The sequence below is a fragment of the Scomber scombrus genome, chromosome 6 (assembly GCF_963691925.1).
Source record: "Scomber scombrus chromosome 6, fScoSco1.1, whole genome shotgun sequence".
Taxonomy (NCBI): domain Eukaryota; kingdom Metazoa; phylum Chordata; class Actinopteri; order Scombriformes; family Scombridae; genus Scomber; species Scomber scombrus.
Genome location: NC_084975.1, coordinates 23,249,185 through 23,271,645, shown reverse-complemented (window position 1 = coordinate 23,271,645; position 22,461 = coordinate 23,249,185). Strand labels below are relative to the sequence as shown.

The 22,461-nt window shown below is 40.4% G+C and overlaps 1 protein-coding gene across 1 annotated transcript; it reads left to right on the top strand.

Annotated features, from left to right (window-relative positions):
• Positions 1–6,778: 6,778 nt before the first annotated feature.
• Positions 6,779–20,800, top strand: LOC133982285 (homeobox protein aristaless-like 4). The gene is made up of 4 exons (XM_062421261.1): positions 6,779–7,189; positions 15,416–15,729; positions 20,256–20,384; positions 20,480–20,800. The coding sequence occupies exons 1-4, from the start codon at positions 6,850–6,852 to the stop codon at positions 20,798–20,800; spliced, it is 1,104 nt and encodes a 367-aa protein (XP_062277245.1). The 5' UTR covers positions 6,779–6,849.
• The last annotated feature ends 1,661 nt before the right edge of the window (positions 20,801–22,461 follow it).

Genomic DNA, 22,461 nt, shown 5'->3' with positions numbered 1-22,461 from the left:
CTAGCTGTCATCAACTAGTGCTCAATATAAGGACATTTAACACCAGCGCAGAGATGTTTCTTCTTTTGGAATACATTACTGTCTTACTGTCTTACTGTGTGTGTGTGTGTGTGTGTGTGTGTGTGTGTGTGTGTAAGAGACAGAGAGGGATCTTTGCAGCATGTGTCTGCAACTGTTCAACCTCGTCCTCTGACATCTTCCATATGTCCCATGTTTGAACAATCATGAGTGCTGCTTCAGTTTTTACATTATTAGAGCGAGGCACCTCCATGAATATGTTAACACTGTAGAGTGATAAATATATTCCACATTCAAGCCTCCAAATGTAAGATCTATTGTTAGCTCTCTGCCTTTATAAAATGCACTAATTATGTGTTGCTCTGCGGTGGTGCCAGTCCACATTTTATGGTCTTGTACCTTCTCTGTGTCTAAATGTTTTTTTCTCTATATGTTTCATTGATACAGTTGGTATGGCTGCAGTAAGTAAACATTTAATAATTAATAACAAAATAATTTCACAGAGTCCAAGATGACAACTTTAGATAGCTTGTTTTGTTCAATTCTTCCAAAACCAAAACATCCAGCTACATTGACAAGGAAAAGTCTGAATTTAGTCTGAAAAATGAAACTAAACAAACTTAAACTATTAATGTTCTGTCAGCCGAGTAATCAATTAATCAACTAATCGTTTAAGATCTTAATAATGAATGAATCATAGTAGTTATAATGAATTATCCTAACCCTAATCCAAACAGGTTTTCAGCAAGTGAATCTTGTAATCAATTGTATCAACCATCAGCACAACTTCCCTCCAAAAAAGTATTTCCAAAATGCATTAATTTCTTTCTTTGTTTTAAATAAAAAAACTGTCAGGTATAACAGTTTTTATGATCTCTGATGACTATTTATTGAACTAATCATCATTTGAAGTCAAAAATACTGAAAGATCCCGATCAAAACTTCCTCAAACCCAAGTTACTGTCTCTATACTGCTTGTTTTGGCCGGCCAACAGTCCATTTGTATCACATAAGACAAAGCAAGACAGCAAATCCTCACAATCTTCACAGGTGAGAGACTGTTTTCTCACAGCTGAGATGCTGGAACTAGACAATTTTTTGGCATTTTCACTTAAAAAAAAAAAGACTAAAACAATGGATTATAAAAATAGTTGACTAATCGACTTATCATTTCATTCTTATTAGATATATATTACAAAAAGGATACAATTATTATTATGTGTTTAGGTTAATAAAGTGAGGTTAAACATGTTTTTCCTCTCCGCATCCTTACTCATACAGTATGTGTCGATTTTCTGTGCTGCTTGTTGCAGTGATGATGGATGAAGATTTACTGCTGTATGTCTCTCCCTCGTGGGTTAACTATCCATGGCTAAACCAGATATAGAGCTGCGAGATGAAGGCAGCACAGCATCCCCTCTGTCTGCCCCTGCTTGGTCCTGTTTATTGAATTATACATCAGTACAACCGCTGCCTCTTTTTTCTCTCCCCCTCATCTCTGCTTAATTTGATCAGAGAATCTGCTGATGCAGTGTGTGCCCGGCTCATGTGAAACCAATTTAAAGCTACACATAAAAATCTGGTGTCTCTCTCTAACTCTGACACACATATAACAGGGTGTAGTGTGTGCCATTTGTCAAAGATGGAGAGACCCCCTTTCTAGTAACACTCTGTCTTTACAAATGGCTCGTCCACAGGTGAGACAGGGGTTTCTCAAATTCAGCTGGACACTGAAACAAGTGGTAGTGATTGTGAGTTGAGGGATGTTTACAAAATCTATGTGGTTTAAATTGTGTATTTAAACAACATGCAGATAAATATTGTGGCGACATCACCAAGGCTCATCATCTTGTTACTGTGGCAATGTTTTGTGGATGGAACCAGCGATTCACGGGAGATGTAACGGTGGTGGAACACATTGTCATCATTCTGTCATGAGCACTTGAGTCATACCTGTACACTTACCCACACACACACACACACACACACACACACACACACACACACACACACACACACACACACACACACACACACACACACACACACACACACACACACACACACACACACACACACACACAAAACCCCAACAACAAATCCGACACTTTCATATAAAAACAAAATATTTCCCACAATCAGAAACAGCAGTCACACCCTTATGTGTTGAATTCTTCAAGCAGCGCTGAATCAAAGCCTTACAGAGACACTCCATTTTAAAGGAACAGGTTCACAATTTTTCCAAGTCTGCCTTAAAACAATAATAATAAGGTGCACAAATGAACACTGAAACAAGTTTTGCTCGCTATATTCATTCCTTCTCTTCATACTGACCATTAGAAGATCCCTTTATAATGTGCTTACAATGCAAGTGATGAGAAACAAAAACCACAGGCCTTGCTTTGAACAAAAATGTATTAAAAAGTTAAAGGATAATATGAGGCTTCTGCCATCTGAGTTAGTGAAATAAATTGGATATCCTCCACAGTTAAAGTCTTTTTTTAGGAAAAAAACTGTGAGTCTCGACGGACTGTGTTTCTCTCTTCAGCTGCAGTGGAAGGAACATAAGAAAAAGAAGGAGTTTGACACTAAAAAGACAAACTATGAATGATATTGACTTGATTTGACTAAGTTGGACACTTGAAGCCACATATTAACTTCAGATACATCTTTAAATAATGTTTTTTCTCACAGAAAAAAAGGCTGTGGATTTTGGCCCCCGTCAGTGCATTATGAATGGTCAGTATGAACAGGAGGAATGATTACAGCAAACAAAAAACAGGTGTGAATGTTCATTTGGACATCTGACTATTGTTTTAATACAGACTTACACTTTAGACAACCTATGCTTTAGAAGTTTTATTATTATTTTATTGGAGTTTTTCAGTTAAAATCTTTTAAATTAAACCTACTCTTTCTGCCTCATTGAAAAATCCACACTCTATGAATATACAAAAACTGCTGGACACAAGATGTCTCCTACTTCTCTGAGAGGTTTCAAGGAAGTTTCAAGATACTTATGTAAATTGGAAATCGGACCACTAATGGCCTCCAAACCAACAAAATCCTGCTCCTACTGTTTGTACAAATGTTCAACTCTTACTTTAAGGTGAGTACGGCTTTCTCATACATCATTCTGCACTGTGACGGTCAAACATTCAAGTGAAGTTACAATAAGCACAAGAAGATTTAATATACTGTCACCTGCAGTCACAGCAGATTAAAAATGGAAAGGACAATGCTACAACAGGGATTACTGTAGCCATACATAGAAGAGACAATGCACAGAGAAACATCACCCCCAAAATAGACAAAGCGGCCCGGCTGAGGAGGCTCAGCTGGTATATAAATTCCCAACATTCCTCTAATTACTAAACGTTCCCATCTATGAGCAGGCTGGGCATCACAGAAAAAAAGTTCAAGTCCAACTCCAGTTTCAATTAACTGTGTTGTTGCTCTGCTCTTGGGACATGTGAGCATCTGCACAAGCAAATAAAAGTCACAGACAGACGAGTCGAGACTTTGATCGTCAACTTATAAAAAGTTGTTTTCACAGAAATGCTATTTCAACATATTTTTACTTTTTAAAAAAAAGTTCCCATAAAGCGTAACAACAATATACTTCCCATCACTCGTCTCTAACCTTTCCCACAACTGAAAATTACATTGCTGAGACATAAAGTTTACCCTAAAGTACTTTCTCCAGCCCATTACCCAACCTGTCATGCCTCTTATACAAGAAACCAATAGCCAGGGGGGAGTTTTCAGGGACCCTGCTGGTGATACACATGAGGCCTGTGCCAACATAAACCCCAGAGGCTCTGAGCTGCCGCATCAGCGGAGAGCCCGTCCCCTCAGCAGTGAATACCTGGACGTGGTTCCTGCTGGAAGTTAAACACACAGCTCGCCATTTAGTGAAAACCTTTTAGAGAGAATGCCCCGCACGAGCGATGTATATCTGTGACAGCTGAGCCTGTATAGCCTGTAGCAGTGGAGTGGTTTTTATTAAGGGCAACAGAAGCCTGTCAGTCATGTTTGTTTACCTGCCTGACAACGTTTAACTTCTTATTTCATTATCGTGACACATTCATCACAAAATGTTGTATCAGCTTTTTTCTTTTCTTTTTTTTTTTACAGGATAGTTAACTGTGAAAAGGACACAAGAAGAAAGAGAAAGACAATGAAATGCAACCAAAAATAAATCTAACTACACCAATTCATTTTCTTTCATTTTAAGCAAAATGTTCTCATAAGCACACAAGAACCAGACATCTCTCTGTGCACGCACACACAGAGCTTAGTAATAGCTGAATAAAATGCAAATTAATAAATTAAATGTCAACAGCCTAAAAATAACATTTAAAAAGTTGTTTTCATTTTAATAAAATTAAAAATTCTGGGGAAAAAAACGTATAACACTAAGTGTGATTATTTAGAAGTCAGAGGAAATGGAGATTTTCTGTTTAAGCAGACACATATATATATATATTCAATCAGTCCACTTTAAAACACTGTAAGGTGAACTATTTAAGATTTTGGAATCAAATACAGAGCTGACATGTCTCCCTGCCTGTGTCCATCACAGTGCTGACGAAAATACTGATGTACCAATAATTGGTGAGAATGCAGTCACAGTCAAAAGGCTTTCAGCTGCTCGTTGATGTGACAATGAGCTCTCCTCATGGCACACATGAACGAATAAAAATGAAATAAACTGAAGCTCAGAGCGCGTAAACACCCGATATAAACCGAGAATATAAGTTAAAATCCTCCTCTGTGTGAAACAAACCCGCATTATAAAAAAGAAAATAACTAAATGAGTAAAACACAATCTGGATGGATGCGGCTGTGTGCAGCCAAAGCGAGAGTCATGACGTTATATTGGAAATAGCTATTCACAGGAGACATTTAGTAATAAACCAATGATGAATATAGTCACAAGTCTCGTTAACGAATACCTGCACAGCACGAGAGGTGCCGGTGGTGGAAAAGATTGCACCAAGAGACTGCACGTGCACTGGGCCTAAACCAGTTAATTAGGTGTTTTGTGTTTGTTTTGTTTTTTTTACTTTTCTTCCTCTTTTATTTTCTATTTAACAATTTGGTAATTTTATTTTGAATCTCCAAAAATGTTCTCTCCATATAGGTTCAAATGTAATAGATATAATATAATAAAATATAATTATTGCATTTAGAAGCATCTTAAAAACAGAGCCTCTGATCATCAGTTTAATATTTAATTATTAAAATAAATCTCTTCTTCTGGTTGAGTCGGACTGCAGATGTTGTGTAATATAACACCAGGCGGATTTTGTCTTAATTTAATGCGTTAATTATGCCGGAAAATAAGCAAAGAAGAAGGGTAAAGCGAGTCTCAGCTTCATCATCTAATCTGCCTTGAAGCCTGAAAACGAGAATAATTATTTCGTTTCATCCCTAAAGAATGAACTCACAATAATAAACATTAATGATCACAACAATGATTTGGCCTTAGTTACTCTTATCCTACAATTATCATTCAGTCTAATTATAAAAACATAAACATTTGGTCAACGTTGTAAAAATCAAAAACTTTCTGTAAGAGAAAACATTGTGTCTCATTTATTGTAATTGATATTTGGTGATATTAAGCCATTACTGCTAAATCTCCATAATGGCTTAAAGAGGACAAAAATTAAAGGACGTGATTCGACACAAGTTATTCTGTTTGACTCACGGCAGGCATAAAGGCCTATCTTGTTTCATTTAAACACGCTATAACCGCTTCAATTCACATTTTTATAGCCAAGAAAAGACAAATTACTGGCACGGCGTCCTTTTACCAGATTATCATTGCACCCGAAGCCAAGTGTTTCAGTGTGCATCACGGGCTTAATGGTTCATAATTAATTTAATATTAAAAAAAGGGAGCCACTTTTCAAATAACAGGCCTGAAAGTTGTTTGCAATGATGGGCTCTAATTCTCCACATTAAGTGGATATATCCGCAGTGACTTCTCTCTGACTCCTCCGGTCAAACGATTCATGTTGTTTGGTTTAATAAAGGTCTCTAAAATAAAAATATTTATATAATATTTCAGCTTAACATCGGCTGACCTTGGACGCTGTTATTGGTCCAAATTCCTGGATTGATCCTTATATTTACACTTCATTTAAAAGTTATTTTTGTAGTTGTTATGTAGCAGACAAATAATATACAAAAATACATTTCTCCACAAACACCCATTTGATAACCAAGTTTAGCTCACTCTGACAGAGATGGAGACGACGTCATTTAAACGCTTTAAAGTTTAATATAAAAGACAATCGGAGAAAAAAGTCAGAGGTTAGGGTCTTAGGTTGCAACTGCAGGAATCAAAGCTGTTACATTCATCCTCTAATTACATTAATGTCATGTGTTGTGTCTCCCGCGTGTTTACCAAAAAAGCTTTCCCCCTTCTGAGCTTGACCTCCCATTTCTATTGGCTGCATAATAGCGCAGGCTGAGCTCGGTGTGGGCCTACTTCAGATGTGTGCGGAGCCTGAAGGTCGGAGTGCTGTGTGTCAGATACAACTGGAGGCTGCTGAGGCGGCATCAGCTTGAGCGAGGCATTTCTCTTTACCCCGACAAACCTTCAGGGGGCTTTTAGTATTTGTTCAGTCTGCAGTCTCTGGAAAACATCTGATTCATTTTTTAACCAGTCCCAGATGCGGCAGTGTGAGAGTGTGTGTGCATGAGTGCGTCAGTGTGAGTTTGTCAGTGCATGAGAAATTGTGGAGAATAGCTGTCTAGAGAAGGGGAGGGAAAGAAGAAACCGTGTGGATTTTTTTTAAAAAATATAACTTTTTAGGTATGAACGCAGATACGTGCGTCTCATACTGCGATATGACATCGATGGATTCATATTATAGCCCATCTACTGCGCAAGGTAGGGATCACCAGACGAACCCGTTCAGGACTTTCCCGACTGAAACCAAATACAGCCCCACGTTCATTCCGGGTAAAGGGCAGGGTTACGGAGAGAAGTCCCGGAGTCCTTTCCAGCCGGAGTGCCAATCACTGGATGGCGCTGAGGAGGGCACCTTCAACAAATACCAGCTCTTCATGCAGCGACCGACCTGCAAAACTCCGCCTGAAGGCAACAAGCTGCACCCGGACAGCGGACATAACGGGACGCTCATTCCCTGCTATGGTGAGTTCATATGCAAATATATGGAGAAACATACCGGGGGGAATGTACGACAGAGGGGGGGGGGGGGGACACATTTACAGACAATAAGGGGAATTTACTGTTACTATCACTGTGTAATCTAGCACCTTAAAGTCAATAATGTGCGAGTTCAGAGCAACAAGGAAGATTCAACAGACTTCGACTCCCATCAGCCACCACCTGTAACTGAACATAAAGTTATATTTGATGATTTAATGTGGAGTAAACTATCAATCTGATGCAACTGTGAACCATGAGAGAGAATAATCTGACTTAAAAAAAAATGTGGTTAGGGAACAGAATCCACATCAAAACATTATAAACTTAACCTGATATTAAAGTGCATTTAATAAATTACTATAAGCAGTATTGAATTAGGAGCTTGTCGAATTTAAAATGGACTATATGTCAGCGAGCTGCCCTGGGAGCCTGCAAGGTCAGATATATAGCTAATTGAAGCATTACATTCAACACTTCATCTCATTTGTAGGGATGCGTGCTCAAACTGAGAGGTTATTTTAAGACTTGATGTTTGCCCCTTTTGTTTCTATTGACCCTATAATGTTAAAAGACTGTTGGTAATATAGGCCCAGTTTTCCCATTACTTCAACCACATCACTAAATGTATCATTTCATAACTAGTGAAGATGCAGCATCGCTGTCACTTGTGTCTCTGGCCTACAACTGCAGCTTTGCTTGTACATGTAAAAGTCTCTAATTCACTGATCATTACAAAATAAATTATAACTATTTAAATATCAGCTACAGGTGACCGAGGCCTCCTGCGCGCGTGCACGCACAGACAGAAAATTCAAGCCCAGTCACGTAAAAGCGAAAAATGTCAAATTTCAACTGGATTATTTTAAAATCAATTCAACTATCGAAAAAACTTTTACTGCAAATTTCTCTTGCAGGTAGTCATTTAATGATACATAACTGAATGACAGCTGGCGCAGCTATTCCACATTATGAATAGTATAAAATAAAATATATAGCCTAGTGTATGTCCACTTTTTAATCCGAGAAGCAGTTCACATTTAGGCTAAGATCTCACGATTTACAGGCCATAGTACAGACTAGTAGATAATTCAATACCAAAAGTAATTATTTAAGAGACTACATGAAGTTTCTGGTAAATAATATTAATTTAAAACGAAAGCTTTACATCTTTACAGAGTGTATTCGCCAATTCGTTGCAATACAAATGTGTCTGATGTGTCTAAACAGTATATATATTATTATTTCTTTTTATGAGACTTCATAATAAAAATAAAAACCCATTAAGCAATAAACAGACAACACTTTTTCTGTGTGACAACAGATCCACAAGAAAGAACCTTTAAATAAAATCAATTAAATATGTTCATCAACTGTACAAATCTATAGAGCCAATAATATCATTTGGTGCAACAGACACCCACCATACAAATTACAGTCTACTTTCAAAAAAATATGAATTTAATATTTTGGTAAGCTCTCATTATTTAGACTCGTTGGCGCCTGTTTATTTCCAATCCAGATGTTTATCATGGCGCTGATGTCACAGAAGAAAACATGTGTTACGATCATGGCTGAAATTTGACGCATGTTGATCCACCTAACCTTTAAACATCGGCGCTGGAAAATAGACGAGGTTAAGAAAATAGAGACTAGACAGTGGCAAATCAATTTAAATGCACCAAAAAGCCAGATACATTTCTGCATTAAGTGTAAAAAGTAAAATTGAACTGTCCTGATTTCTGTGCAGTGGGATCAATTACAACTCGGCCTGCAGTTTAACTTTCTTTCTTTTTTTTTGCGCATTTTTTTAAATTTTAGCGCAGTAGCCAGTATGACCCTTTGCCAAAAATCCATCCATATACATGCATTGCAAAGTAATCTGTTTTTCAGGCTGAACTGTCACTTTTTTCACGTGTTTGAGAGTATTGCCTCAAACCAGATTACAGCACCCCTTCATTGGAGTGAATTGATTTGGCAAGTGCATTGACAGAACCATTTAAACACCATCATTAAATGCAACATGCCTCCCTCGAGGAGAACTCTGCAATGTTATTATTGAAAATGTTGCAGCCAGATGAAGGCATTATAGCTCTGGGGAGGATACTTTGGGCTGGTGCCAAAGCCCCAGGCGTCAACAGGCTTGTGTTGTTATGTGTGGTCCTCAATGGGAGATATATTGCTCAATGCTGATGCTTTATCTCCACCATTGTGACAAAAATCATCTCATATCCAAAGGGAATTTTCTGTGTGGCAACTTCGGGTGTAATATTGTTTACATGGCAACTCAACATTTTGTGTTTGTGTCATTCTGAGGATGTTAAATACATCAGTGTTTGCATAGACACACACACAAAAAGGAGAAAAAACTGTTAAAATTGGTAATATTTACATTATAATAACACATTGAGATAAAAGAAAAGCAAATATGAGGATATACTGTGTAGAATATATTGAAATTAAGTACTATCATGTGAAATATTTTTGGAAAATGCTGCTTGATATTCACACCTTATATTCACATCATGAACTAATGACACCTACAAACATTTTGGCATTATTCCTTTAATTCACTCAATTAATCAATTTATTCCAAAGTAGCTCCATAGTGCTCAACAAGTGCAAAGTTGTAAAAATGTAATAGCTTGAATCAGATTTTAAAATTCAAATTCAAATATGCTCATACATGCTTACTGTTTAATCTCTGATGGATAATTTACATTATTTTGTGTGGATAAAAAAACGATACTCAATCCGGAACAAATGTTAATTAAAAACTCAACATTGTCTTTGGAGTGAATCACCGTATTTCTACACAGCAGTGGCTCAGGTTGGCGGTTTCCTTTCATAAGTGCCTGTTAATCAGTGAGACGGTCCCACAGCGAGGACAGGGATGGAGCCGTCTACCTGCTCGCACAGCAATGAATGAAATAAAAACCCCCGGAGCTGATCGAGTGCTGAGGAATGCAGGTCAGCACTGTAGGAGAGGTCTACATTAATCTAAGGCAGATGTGCATTACTGGCTCCTATAGTTATTATTCATACTCCCAAAACACCATATCTCCAAAGAGTCCCTGAGATGACAAAGTGGGACTGGTTTACATAACCCCGTCTCAACAATACCTTGTACAAATAAGCAACCAGTCAGAAATGGACATAGAGATTGGGTAATGATTTGAGAGACTCGGGAGAAATAAGAGAAGTTTCTGGGAAAGCTGCACATGTGTGGGAATGACTGTTTACATGCACGTACTTTACTGAACTCTATGGCTATGAGAGGCAAACATATATACAGTACATTCTCAATTCCATTATTCACACTAATTTCAGTTTTTTCTTTTGATACAAGCTGATTGGTACGATAAGGAGGCCGTAAGGTTTTAGAAATCACAACCTAATGATTAAATTATACGTGCAATTCTATTATATATTTGAGCGGATGCAATGGGAGCTAAAGCTAAATCTGTAGAGTGGAGATTGTGTTTATAGGCCTGTGGTTGATACTGAGGTTGCATCCTGCATTGCTGATACATAACGTAGTGTTTGTGGGAACACTGGTAATTACTGAGGGCTGACTGCGCCTCATCGTTTTTGTCCTTTTCACAAAATAACAGTTTAAAGTAAATCACACATTTATAGAATAAAGCATAGTCAATGTTTCAGTCTTTGTACTTTCAAACAACCCCTCCTTCCCTTTCAGTGGGTTATTGAAGCATCCTGTGAAATTTAAAACATTTTTCTCAGCGCATGAAAGCCAAAACAAGACCTCAAAAAGTTCTGGCAGCATTTTAAAAGCATCCTGTCAAAATATAGTACGCTAAGTACATGTTAAAAGGCTTGGGGAAGTGATGTCACAGGATATGCATGTGCTGATGACTAACACATTGTGTCGATATCGACAATAAGCAAATGCCAGAGTGACACCTGTGATCATGCCGACATGTGTCTGTGAACCAGAATAAATTAGAATATATAATGAGCTTACTTGACAGGATGAATTCCTCACTTGTTAAAATGTAATGGCTTCTAAAAAATGAGTGGCTCAGGAGGTAAAGCAGCAGCAACCTGCCTGCAATGAAATGAAGAGACAGATTATACATTCATGTAACTCTGAGAAGGGCTTGTGTTTGATGAGAAAGAGTTTTGTCAATGTCTTTTTTTCTCTCGCTGTTGTGCAGTTTTCTACAGAGCTGTGTAAGATATGCAGCATGCTTTGGCCTTTACTTTCAGCCACCTCGCTCACAGAGGAAGGTAACTCTCCGCTGCCTACCTGAGATCGGCACGCTGGCCAGAATAAATAAATAATTTAGGAACTTCAACCAGATGGGACACATTTTGATCGGCGCCTATGATTGTGATGTTGGCACCAACTCTTAACATTTACTTCCTCCAATCTTGTCTACAGTATGGACAATAAGGTAAATCTCTGAATCAAGAGCTCTTGAATACTACACCCGTTTGGCCACAGAAGACTTCAATATGGTCCAAAAAAGGGATAAAAGGCTTATTCGCTTAGAAGTCAGAAAAATGACAACTCAAAAGCCAACTATGACAGACTAATGATGGAAACTACTGGACAAAGCAAAGGCATGATTTTTCATTTTTGGTTCATGATTAACAGCAGTCATTTTTCTCTGCTCAGCTTGCTTTCAGAGAAGGAATATTTTTCTTGTTTTGATATATTATTTAATAAAGCCAGGAGTGGGAAGTAACCCAAATCATAACTGGCTGTCACTGACTGCAGCACAAACGTTCTTTATGCTTCTTTAAGATTGCGAAGAAGGAAAAATACTCCTTGGAAATGTGATTGCGGCATGATTTAGATGTACAGGTGAAATTAATTTAAGACTACTGGAAGACAGGTAGAGGCTAGTTAGTGGTCAATACTGATTACATAAGTTAATTTCAATATTTTGTATCATTTGAACGCAAATGCTCAAGACGGGGACTTAATTGTAACACCGATGATAAACACACACAATCACTACATTAAACAGATAAACCAGCAAATAATCAGAGTGGTTCCTTGCACTGATACATTAGGTTAAACATATACTTTTAATTTTGACACACACATTTAAATGCAAACATTGTAAACACTCTTTTTAAAATGAAAGTTTTTTTTACCTAAATACAACTGTATCATCATTTTGGGAGATATATGTGTGTACTTCTTCAATAACTTCATTCAAAAAAACCATTTCTGTGAACTTTGATAGAAGGCAGTGACAGCCACAGTGCAAGGTATCATGACAGTAGTGAGGTCATGATAGTGTCAATTTATTAGGAGCTGAGGCTGAACAGAAAGATTTTTAGTTTCCCAGGGAATATGCATTCCTGCGTGAGCCACTGGCATAGATCTCTCCTCAGGAACATCTGGGAGCCTCCCTTCCACTGAGGAAACAACAGTCAACATCAAGTCTTAGACTGTGCTGCGGAAAAATTATTCAGCCCAAAGCATGTCTGTGAAAACAACAGTGAATGTAAAATTAATAGTCACCTTTTGGTGACCAAAACCAGTGGAATATTTTACTTTATTTGGCCCATATAAGGTGTGATAAGTGGAGAGCAATTGTGGCAGATTGCTGTCAGCTTTGAGTGTCTTGAGAGAGCATTTTAGAGCACTCTGTTTAAAAGCATTCCCTTCCCCATTTAGTGTTTGGTCATTAACCCTTCCCCAGGTTACTAATTTATAGTGTTTCTTTTATTTGGCTTCACTTGACCCTCCCCGTCCCATTCCATAAAAACTGAGAGGGTGCCATGTTGCTTTACAACCAGTTAAATTACACTTTGATGTTTTCTCTCTGTTTTCAGCAGTGATTAAATTGCTGACCCTAGTAAACATCTGACCTCGGCTAACTGAAGAGGTCTGCAGCTTGTCACAGAATAACTCTGGCAAATTGCAGGATAAGCCGGTGATATTCCTTGCATTTATATACGTTGATGAATACTGAAGGGAGAACAACAGTCAAAAAAACACATTCCTCCGAATGCCAGAAAAACTGGAGCCAATGCAGTGGAATCTTGGCTCCCAAAAGAAAGCAGTGTGTGATGGCTGTGTTCTCGAGAACAGCGTGCAGAAAATACAGCTCAGCATGCGGGAGTACTGGAAGATGTTTGTGGCAAAGAATTGTATGTGGTTAACATTGGCGTGACAAAGAAAAGCGAAATCACTTTAGAGTACTAGATGGAGAGAATGATGTTAATTAAGGTAGAGTGCGGATTTGAGTGTAAATGTTGGCGATATCTGCATATGGCTGAGAAACTTAAAACATTTCCACCCACCATCCTGCCATCTTCCCATCCCTCATCTGCGCGCCCAGCTGTACCCTTTGCCTCACAGGATATGTGCCTTGCTCAGGGGCATAATTGTATTTTCTCTCACAGATGCAAATGCCAAGCAGGAACCCGGAGTTGAGCTGTCTTACTTCTTAACATTGCAGCCATGCTCCTGCCCAGGGGTAGAATGAAATTATTGCACAGAGCTTTAGAATAAGAGGCCAAAGCAGGGGTTGGTGATGTCAGAACATCTGCCTGCGTGGAGACCGTAAGAGGGTCTGACAGGTGGGCCACAGTGATATGAGGTCATGAACTCCAGCTGGGCAAGCTGTGTTGTTCCATTAACGTCTCGGTCGGGGCAAGTCTGAGCTACAGAGTAGGGGAGGGCTGCTGCAGTTTGGAGGGATGAATATTGACAGCTCATTGTGGGACACACTAGCCAAAGGCATACTAATCCATGAAAACAAACATGCATGTTGCAGACAGCCACCGCCTAGCTTCATCACTCTAAAACTATTCAGTCATCTTGCTAAACCACTAAAAAACTTGGCTCAGAGTCACCAGTGCCACAAGGTGTCAACTCTTTCCTCCGTTCGTTGGGTTTCTGAGGACGACAGGAGGCCATTACTCCTTACAGAAATGCAAAGTCACAAAGGAAAATCCATATATAATTAAGTTAATCACGCTAAACTTGATCTAACTGGGAGACAAATGTTTTTGGACTAAAGTTCCTTTGGTGTTGCACAAGACTCACAAGTCTGGCTGAGGAGACCATTGCGCGCTGGTTTCGGACCAATACAGTCAGGTCCAGGCGCTGCCCGTGCCCATGCGCAGGAAAGGCAAACAGAGAGGCTGACAGAGCACACTGTTCTCACTGGCACGTAACCAGAGCCCTTCAGCTTATTTATTCACACAGCTGTTTGTTTATTGAAGGAGAAGGGACAGCTTTCTTCATCTCCTAAAAGGAAACAAAAAAGCTAGCAAGCGCTGACAGGAACAGAGCCAGGTCTGTCACAAAATAGAGGCTCTCGAAATTGAAGGTGACAAACACAATGTTGTTTACATCTGAGGGGCAAGGCAGTGGGGTAGAGCGCAGTCGCCCCCCGTACACAAGGCCCACCATACACGGCTCGAGATGGAGCAGGTTTTGCGTGGCTCGGGTTTCAGGTGGCGTGATTGAAAGATGTGAGGGAGAGTGCACCGCTGACTGTGGAGAGAAGTTGGAGGGTTGTGTCACAGGTCACGCCAATGTGTAGTGACATACCTTTCAAACAGAAAGAGAAATTTCTTCTCTGCAACTTTTAGACGTGCTGAGCATAGACAAGGCCTTTGAACCTTAAAATAAAACATTACAGAGGTGATGTAAGCTTAAAGTAAATGTCATCTCGTGTGAATGCTGTAACATGATGATGAGCAGACGCGCTGGCTGGCTTGAATGTGAGGCACCATGGGTTTTATCCAGCCACATTCACCAAGTGCAACACACATTTAAAGACAGTATTGCTCTGTTAAGTATTTCAGTAGTAACTATAATTACAGGACTATTATTGACAACATGTGGCCCTTTTTATTCAGTCCTAAGTTGGTCAGAAAGTTGGTTGTAATAGCTTGTTTGAAAGTAATATTTTTACAGCGAGAGTATGACTTGTATTATTTGTGAAGCCACAGTTAAATAAATTGAGATGGGTTTTTCGATTCTTCATGCTTCTTATGAGAATTGTAAGAATGGCTCACTTCACCCGTAACCACAGCTGCTCAAATTTATTTCATTTGAACCATAGTGTAATATCTAAAATTTAAAATAAACCATTGTTTTTTTTAGATGTTTGAGCAGTGCTATCGATCCCCATCGCAGAACTGAAGGAATAAAGTAGGACTAATCACAACTTTCCACACTTTCTTCTGTCTCTTTTTTTAATCTCATACATGCAGGAAAAGACAACAGCGGCCTGACAGAATCTGATTTGCCCTCAAGTGTCGACAATCCTGGGATGGAAAGTAGCTACCTGAACCTAAAGGAGCCTGGAGTGAAGGGGCAGAGTGAGCGGCCAGGCTCAGATCTTTCCAGCCCTCTAGACAAAAGCGAGGCTGAGAGCAACAAGGGCAAGAAGAGACGGAACCGAACCACGTTCACCAGCTACCAGCTGGAGGAGCTGGAGAAAGTTTTCCAGAAGACACACTACCCAGATGTTTATGCCCGCGAGCAGCTGGCACTGAGGACAGACCTGACAGAGGCTCGTGTACAGGTGAGGAACACCAGGTTTCATGTGAAAAATTCCTTTCTGTACACTGACATGAGATGTGAGCTGTACTGTATGAATGCAAGCGTCCATGTTTGCATGCTAATAATCACTCAGGGAACTGACAGAAAGGGCTGGGAGAGTTAAGACTGGCATGTTGACAAAGATTGTTCGGAACAGCAGACAGCAAGGCCTATTGTTCTCCATCTCTCTTTCTGCCTGCCAGTTTTAGATCAGAGAGGGATGGGTGGGACTGAGGGAATACTCTGCTCTTAGCTCTTACATGCTACAGACTCTGCATGAAGGTCAGAGGTCAAGGGTTTCTCCCAAGCACTACCATGTTCAAACTACTTCACCGCACAACTCTGGAAGCAGGGAGGGAAAACACATGGAAAAAAGAAAAGTCATCAAAGCTATTTGGCAAGGATATAAAAAACACTTTGAGATGCCAACTTCAATTTCCACGTGTAGTCCAAGACATAGTCAGGGACAGAGAGCCTGGCCTGGTCCTTGTGGTGGTACAGTAAAATAAGTACATTCATGTTGCATTCACACAGACCCATCTATTCCCCAGATGAATATAATTAACTTCCTCATCTGACAGGCACACAACAGACTCTGTTGAGTCACTGTGAGGTTTGACCCATAGTTCTAAAATCAGACCCTAAATATGCACGCAATCAAGACTAAATCCCACAGTTTCAAGGTCCATCAAGACAAAGTCCAGGGATATCCAATTGTTGAATACCAAGGGGCACTTGAAGCTTGGCAAGCGATCGGAGAATCCTTTTCATCTCCAAAACAACAGGCACTGAAATCCAGAGTACAGATGTTTTCTGCCAAAATGCCAATGTCAAGGTCCTACAGTTTCTTCCTCAGTTTGATGATGAATGTCTTCATAAATTCAACTGCAGTCTTCTATAATCACATCTGTGACTTCTGCTGCCACCAGTTTATTTAGTACAATTAGCTCCAAACCTCAGACTTGAACTTCACCAAACTGCCTACATTTTATGGAGGAGGAGGAGGCTGTGTGTGAGTGACTGCTGAGGCACTCTATCAATCGCAGTGGTCCAGGATGACAGAGATGAGGTGAGACGCCTGGACTTCAAAGCTGCTTTTGGAGCTGTGCACTCTGCCCTCCCTCTCTCCCTCTTCCTCTCTCTGCCTGCTGGCTCTGGAGCATAAATAAAGCTCTTTAATGGCTCTGTAAGCTGCCTTTTGCTGTCAACGTCTTTAGCAATTACTGTATCACCGCCAACCACTTTGAGCTCCAAGAGCTCTGAGCCACCTTCCTTGCAGATGTCTGCTGGATAAAATAAACAAGAGTAGTAAGTGTTTGCAGTTGGTAAATATCATCCTTTTGGGTACCATATACAGGATGGGTTACTGCTGTTCATTATGAGAAATTATAAAAATTCTTCGCGTTAATTGGCTCTCTGCATGTACAAAGACACACACTAACCTCCTTTCTAAAAAAAACTGAGAAGTTTATAAGTTGGGGAATAGGAGACACGGAGCAGCAAAGGACACATCTGACTTCATAATGTTCCCCGAATGATCTCTCTGCCAAACTATTTGGCTTGGGTCTCATTCCTATTGCCGTTCAAAGGCGAAGCTACGTAGAGCAAACCCTCTGTGAAACATGACACACTCAATACCCAGAAACCGAGACAAGGGGGTATATATGTGCTCAGACATTGTTTGCTTGTTTATAAAAAGTTTCTAGTATGTGAGAGCATCCACTTTAAAATAACATGTTTGTCAGTGACAGACTTTGAAATTTGTATATAAAAATGGTATGTAAATGTGTGTGTATCCTGTGTGTGTGTGTATGCGTATGCCTGGTCCGCTGCTCTCGTCTGCACGCCTCCGAAAGGTCAAAGGGGTTAGCTGCGGAAAGCCAAGGGCTTAGGCGTCAGGAAATTAAACATGAAATGAAAACAAGCTCCAGTTTGAACATTCTCCCATCTCACTTTCCAATATCCCTACTTCCCCTCTCTGACTTAAAAGAGGAGGGAGGGAGGGAGGGAGGGAGGGAGGGAGGAGAGAGACAGGGAGAGAGGGTGGGAGGAGGGGAAAGAGGGGCGGGGAACAGGAGAGAGGAGACTGAGAGCTTCAACAGTGAGGTGGGAGTACGACAAAGAGATTAAGATGAGTAAAGGAGTGAAGTTGAGGTTATCTTGATCTGTTAAGATTAAAAACCGATAAAAAAAACGTTTTTTATCAGAGAAAATCAAGCTCTGAAATTTACTATATCTGACAAATCAAACAGTGTCATAACTTTCTAAAAGCCAGAACTATACTATGAGTAAGATTTATGCTTATCAACTCAATTGGGGCCATTTGTGTTGTAGCTTATATTTGGAGACCTGTAATGTTATGAGCTCAGATAACCCAGGACAACCAAAGGAAAGACATGACGAACCTTAAACAATAATAGACCCCAAATCCTCCGGGGGAACATAACAGACTCCAAGCTCTCCTGCAAACATATGATATAATTCAAAGGGCAACAACCCGTCACCTTGACATTGGGGTTCAGCCACAACCTCAGATATCAGTTTACCACTTTGCTAGGCTGAGCTGTCCTCTAATCTCGCCAGCTGAGCTGAGGAATGTCGAAGTCAGACGACATTTCTTTATGTCAGCTTCTCGCAAAAACATAGGCAACAGCTACAGGAGGCCATATATGGTCCCTGCTAGCGGTCTATCCAGTGACAAATGAATGCATCTTGGGACACTTATCTCATTTAATAAATATCTACTCCTCCCCCTTAACACAAATTCAGCATGGGATAAAAATATACAGATTTTGCTTTTATGAAGTTCATATCTCTGTGCTCTGTGATTTTTGTCATTTAACTTTTACTGTGTTTGAGTTAACAAGAGAGAAATGGTGAGAGACAGTCAAAAAGAGGGGGGATTTGCAGAGGTTGACTGAGGGGAAATTGCATGTCAGGCACTGTGAAAACCACAAGCTGATTGGGCTGGGAATCAACCCACAATCCAAGTTCAAACCCCTGTGTCGAAGCGGGCTTGCTCCCCCTTTCTCTTTGAAGAAGTGTCCCCTTCCCTCTTGGGAGGATACGATTCAGACAACCAACAAATAGATACAGATAAACATGTAGAAACTCCCAGCTTCCCCTCTGCTTTTCTATTTTCTCGAATGGAGATGTGAGAAAATTTTGTAGAAAAAAAGATCTATAAAGGTTACAGCTGATTACACTGAGGAATGCAGAGATGTGTGGTTAGGAGAGGAGATGATAGAGACAAATAAATGAGGTGAGTGCTTTTAGTCTGACATTACCCCACCTAAAATGATGAATGCAGTTTAGAGGCCAGTAATGTGTCCAAACAACGGATACTAAAGCACTTTTAAACCTGTAACTGAAACGAAAGAAATGGCACACGCCAAGCGGTGCGTATGATCTCTGAGGTGATTATACATCTATAATCAATATCCTGTTGCATTTTAGTAATATAAATCACATATTTGCCTCAAAGGTCTTTACAATCTCTATCCTTGGACCCTTGATTCAGATAAAACAATACAAAAAAGTCCTTCAGCTGGTAAAAGAAACCACAGGAAGAGCCACAGAGGTGGGATCTCTCTTCCAATACAGACATGTAATCGATGTCATATGCACAGAGTTGACGGAAATATAACAGTATGTATAGTATGTGAGTATCCTGGATCACTACACTGCACAGCATTGACAGTGACTTCAGAGGATTTTCTCAGGCTGTATATTCAACTTTTTTTCTTAAAATGCTCTTTCTTTCATAACACTCTGTCACTAACCCTTCAGTGCTGCTTTCCACCAGTTCCTTCCACAGTTAAGGAGAAGTGGGCTAAGTACCCTGCTCTTGGTCTGTCAGCAGGTTCTGAAAACACACCCTTTGTGAAAAGCAGTTACTATCAATCTCATGAGGGGAAATTACCAAGAAAAACCTATATCCATTGCATCCCATACTTAATAAACTCAAAGTCAGACAAAAAATACACTCTTGGTCAAAAGTTGAACTTTAGTTTCATGGATTATGCAGAGGGATTCCCCTCTCGATCCCACTGTGCTGACATGTGGGGGAGAGCGCACCTTTCTTAGAGTGATTTATGAATGGCTACAGGCCCAGATGTGGATCTGTCGACGCTGGCAGCATGAAGGGAGGCAGACGCCCGTGTATCAAAGGGAGGAGCTGAAATGTGCAGCACCAGGGGAGACTCACCATTTTCACATCAATAGCCCTGTGTGGACAGTACTTTAAAGACACGTCAAGTCTTAAAACCTGGGCCTGGACTTTCATGTGCTGCAGAATTTATCTGCTGCACTATCTTCATTTTATGTGGTTCAGTTTTACTTTGTCTTGCTGAGCGGAGTGGATGACCTCGTTTTCTGCAAAACAGTACTGAGGGTTGTAGGTGATGTGAGAGCTATGAGAGCAATGTTTAAAATGATTTTCAGGTTTTGTTTGGTGGTGCTTGGTCTGTATTTCTGAGATATTTTCCTTATGCGCTGTTTTCTTTGCAGGTGTGGTTCCAAAATCGCAGAGCCAAGTGGAGGAAGAGAGAGCGTTTTGGCCAGATGCAACAGGTCCGGACACACTTCTCTACTGCTTATGAGCTGCCTCTTCTTACTCGGCCCGAGAACTATGCACAGGTATCAGAGTAATAAAATGGCTGTGAAAGTAGAATTTTCAATAATTAATCCAAAAGGTTTATTATTGTCTCATCACCCCCGCTCTTCTCCTTCAGATCCAGAACCCTTCGTGGATCGGGAGCAGCAGTGGAGCATCTCCAGTGCCAGGCTGCGTCGTGCCTTGTGACTCTGTCCCCTCCTGCATGCCCCCTCATCCTCATGGTCATGGAGGTGTCTCTGACTTCCTGGGTGTGCCCAGCCCAGGGAACAGCCACATGGGACAAACACATATGGGCAGCCTTTTTGGGGGACCCGCAATGGGCGGGGGGATCAATGGCTATGATATCAATGTTGATCCAGACCGCAAGTCCTCCAGCATAGCTGCGCTGCGTATGAAGGCCAAGGAACACAGTGCAGCCATCTCTTGGGCTACATGATGTCCCAGCCCAGTTCCACCCTGCCCCCATATGGCCCCCTCTCTGGAGCAGCCATCAGCAAGCACTGTGGGGGAGGAGGGAGTTTTCCTGAGAGCACTAATGATAACGTAGGTCAAATGAACAGGGAGAGACTGTGGAGATAACAGCGGCCAACACAACCAAGATAACAACTGTGACTGTGACAATCAGCAGATGCTGAAAGTGAGAGAAATACAGAGGTCTTAGATAAATACAGAGAACTTAGATGTTACTTAGACGTTGTATTCATTCTTGGTTCCTTAATCTCTCAGGTCTAATTGAAATACGGGGTTTAGTTCCTAATAAACTGGGTATCATAGTTAGTGATAGGTTTCAGTAAATTAAGCAATATCATAAATATGGTTTACACAGGAACACAGGAAATTCAGTGCCAAATACAGCCATATCAAATTTTAGTGTATTTTAAGCTTGATTCACATTATTTACTTCATTTACCGTATTTTTTTTAATGCTGTCCATCCTGCCCAACTCACAATGTTTACACGACTACCACTTTGTCTCCCATACTGTACATTTCAGTTCAAGTCCATTTCTTAACGTACAATATTTGTATTTTTAAAGCAATTTTAAAAAAACAAGGCCATCGAGTGAAAACTAGTTCAGATGCTGACAGTTTCTTTTCTGTCACTTTCCAGTGCAAACTGTACATCAAAGCAAACAATAATTGGATATGAAAGAAAACATTAATTTAGTTGTAGCCTGCAGTGGGTAGTCGTGTCCCTGCAAAGAGGGACAAAGGTTCAATGCAATAAGTGAACAGACTCTGAGAGAGAGCAGACAAGGCCTGTGCCAATTTAGTGTGGGAGGAGGGCAGCCATTGCATTGGCAGCAATTTCAAACCGACGTGTCATTTCCTCCCCCAGGGCTACCTCCAAAGGTTCCCCTGCTAAGGCCAGTCCTCAGGTTACAGGAAACACTTTCTTCCACTGGCAGACAAGGCGCAGCAATGCACAGCAGCAGCCTTCAACACCAACAAACCACGCCAGCTTCAATCTGCAACCAACAGGACTAGACATACTTAATTAGCATCAAAGTGAGCCGTCAAGCCCTGCAAACACCAGAGTGTATCACGGCGTACATGGTGAGGACATACTGCAACACACACTGTAATAATCAATTCATTGTTAAACGTAAGCTCAGCAGAGATGACGCCTGGATCTGAAACTTGCTCACAGAATCCGTCACATGCCAGAGACTGCAGGCCAAATCAGTGGCCCTAATTGTCCTGAAGAGAATTCTGTAATGTTTAGGTTATGTGATGACATTAGAGCTGGACTGCAGGAATGCGGTGAGTATGTCCAGTGATTGCAGGGGTGTCTCTGTGTGTTACCCCGCCGGAATATGCTTTTCACCAGAGCCGGGCTGTAGGCTGAGGCTAGAGACAGGCTTCATTACTCTTTTGGCTGATCTCTTTATGACGTCCGCCGGCCTACATATCCTTTTTCTTTCGCTTGTGTGGATGAAGGCAGGATAGGCTGGATCTGCTCCTCACGGCTGGTTTATCATTGTAACATATGAGTTCTTATTACAGCTTTACTGTTTGAGAGTTTAGTGTCTTAAACCATTGAAATAATTATACATGTTTCTTTTTTTAAATAGAAAGGAAAAACATTTAATAATTG

What these genes read in the sequence shown, in the direction of transcription:
- LOC133982285 (XM_062421261.1), top strand. Translation starts at nt 6,850, where the DNA reads ATGAACGCAGATACGTGCGTCTCATACTGCGATATGACATCGATGGAT. An exon ending in TGACAGAGGCTCGTGTACAG is followed by an intron (nt 15,730 to 20,255) that starts GTGAGGAACACC and finishes TTTTCTTTGCAG; the next exon opens with GTGTGGTTCCAAAATCGCAG. An exon ending in GGCCCGAGAACTATGCACAG is followed by an intron (nt 20,385 to 20,479) that starts GTATCAGAGTAA and finishes CTTCTCCTTCAG; the next exon opens with ATCCAGAACCCTTCGTGGAT.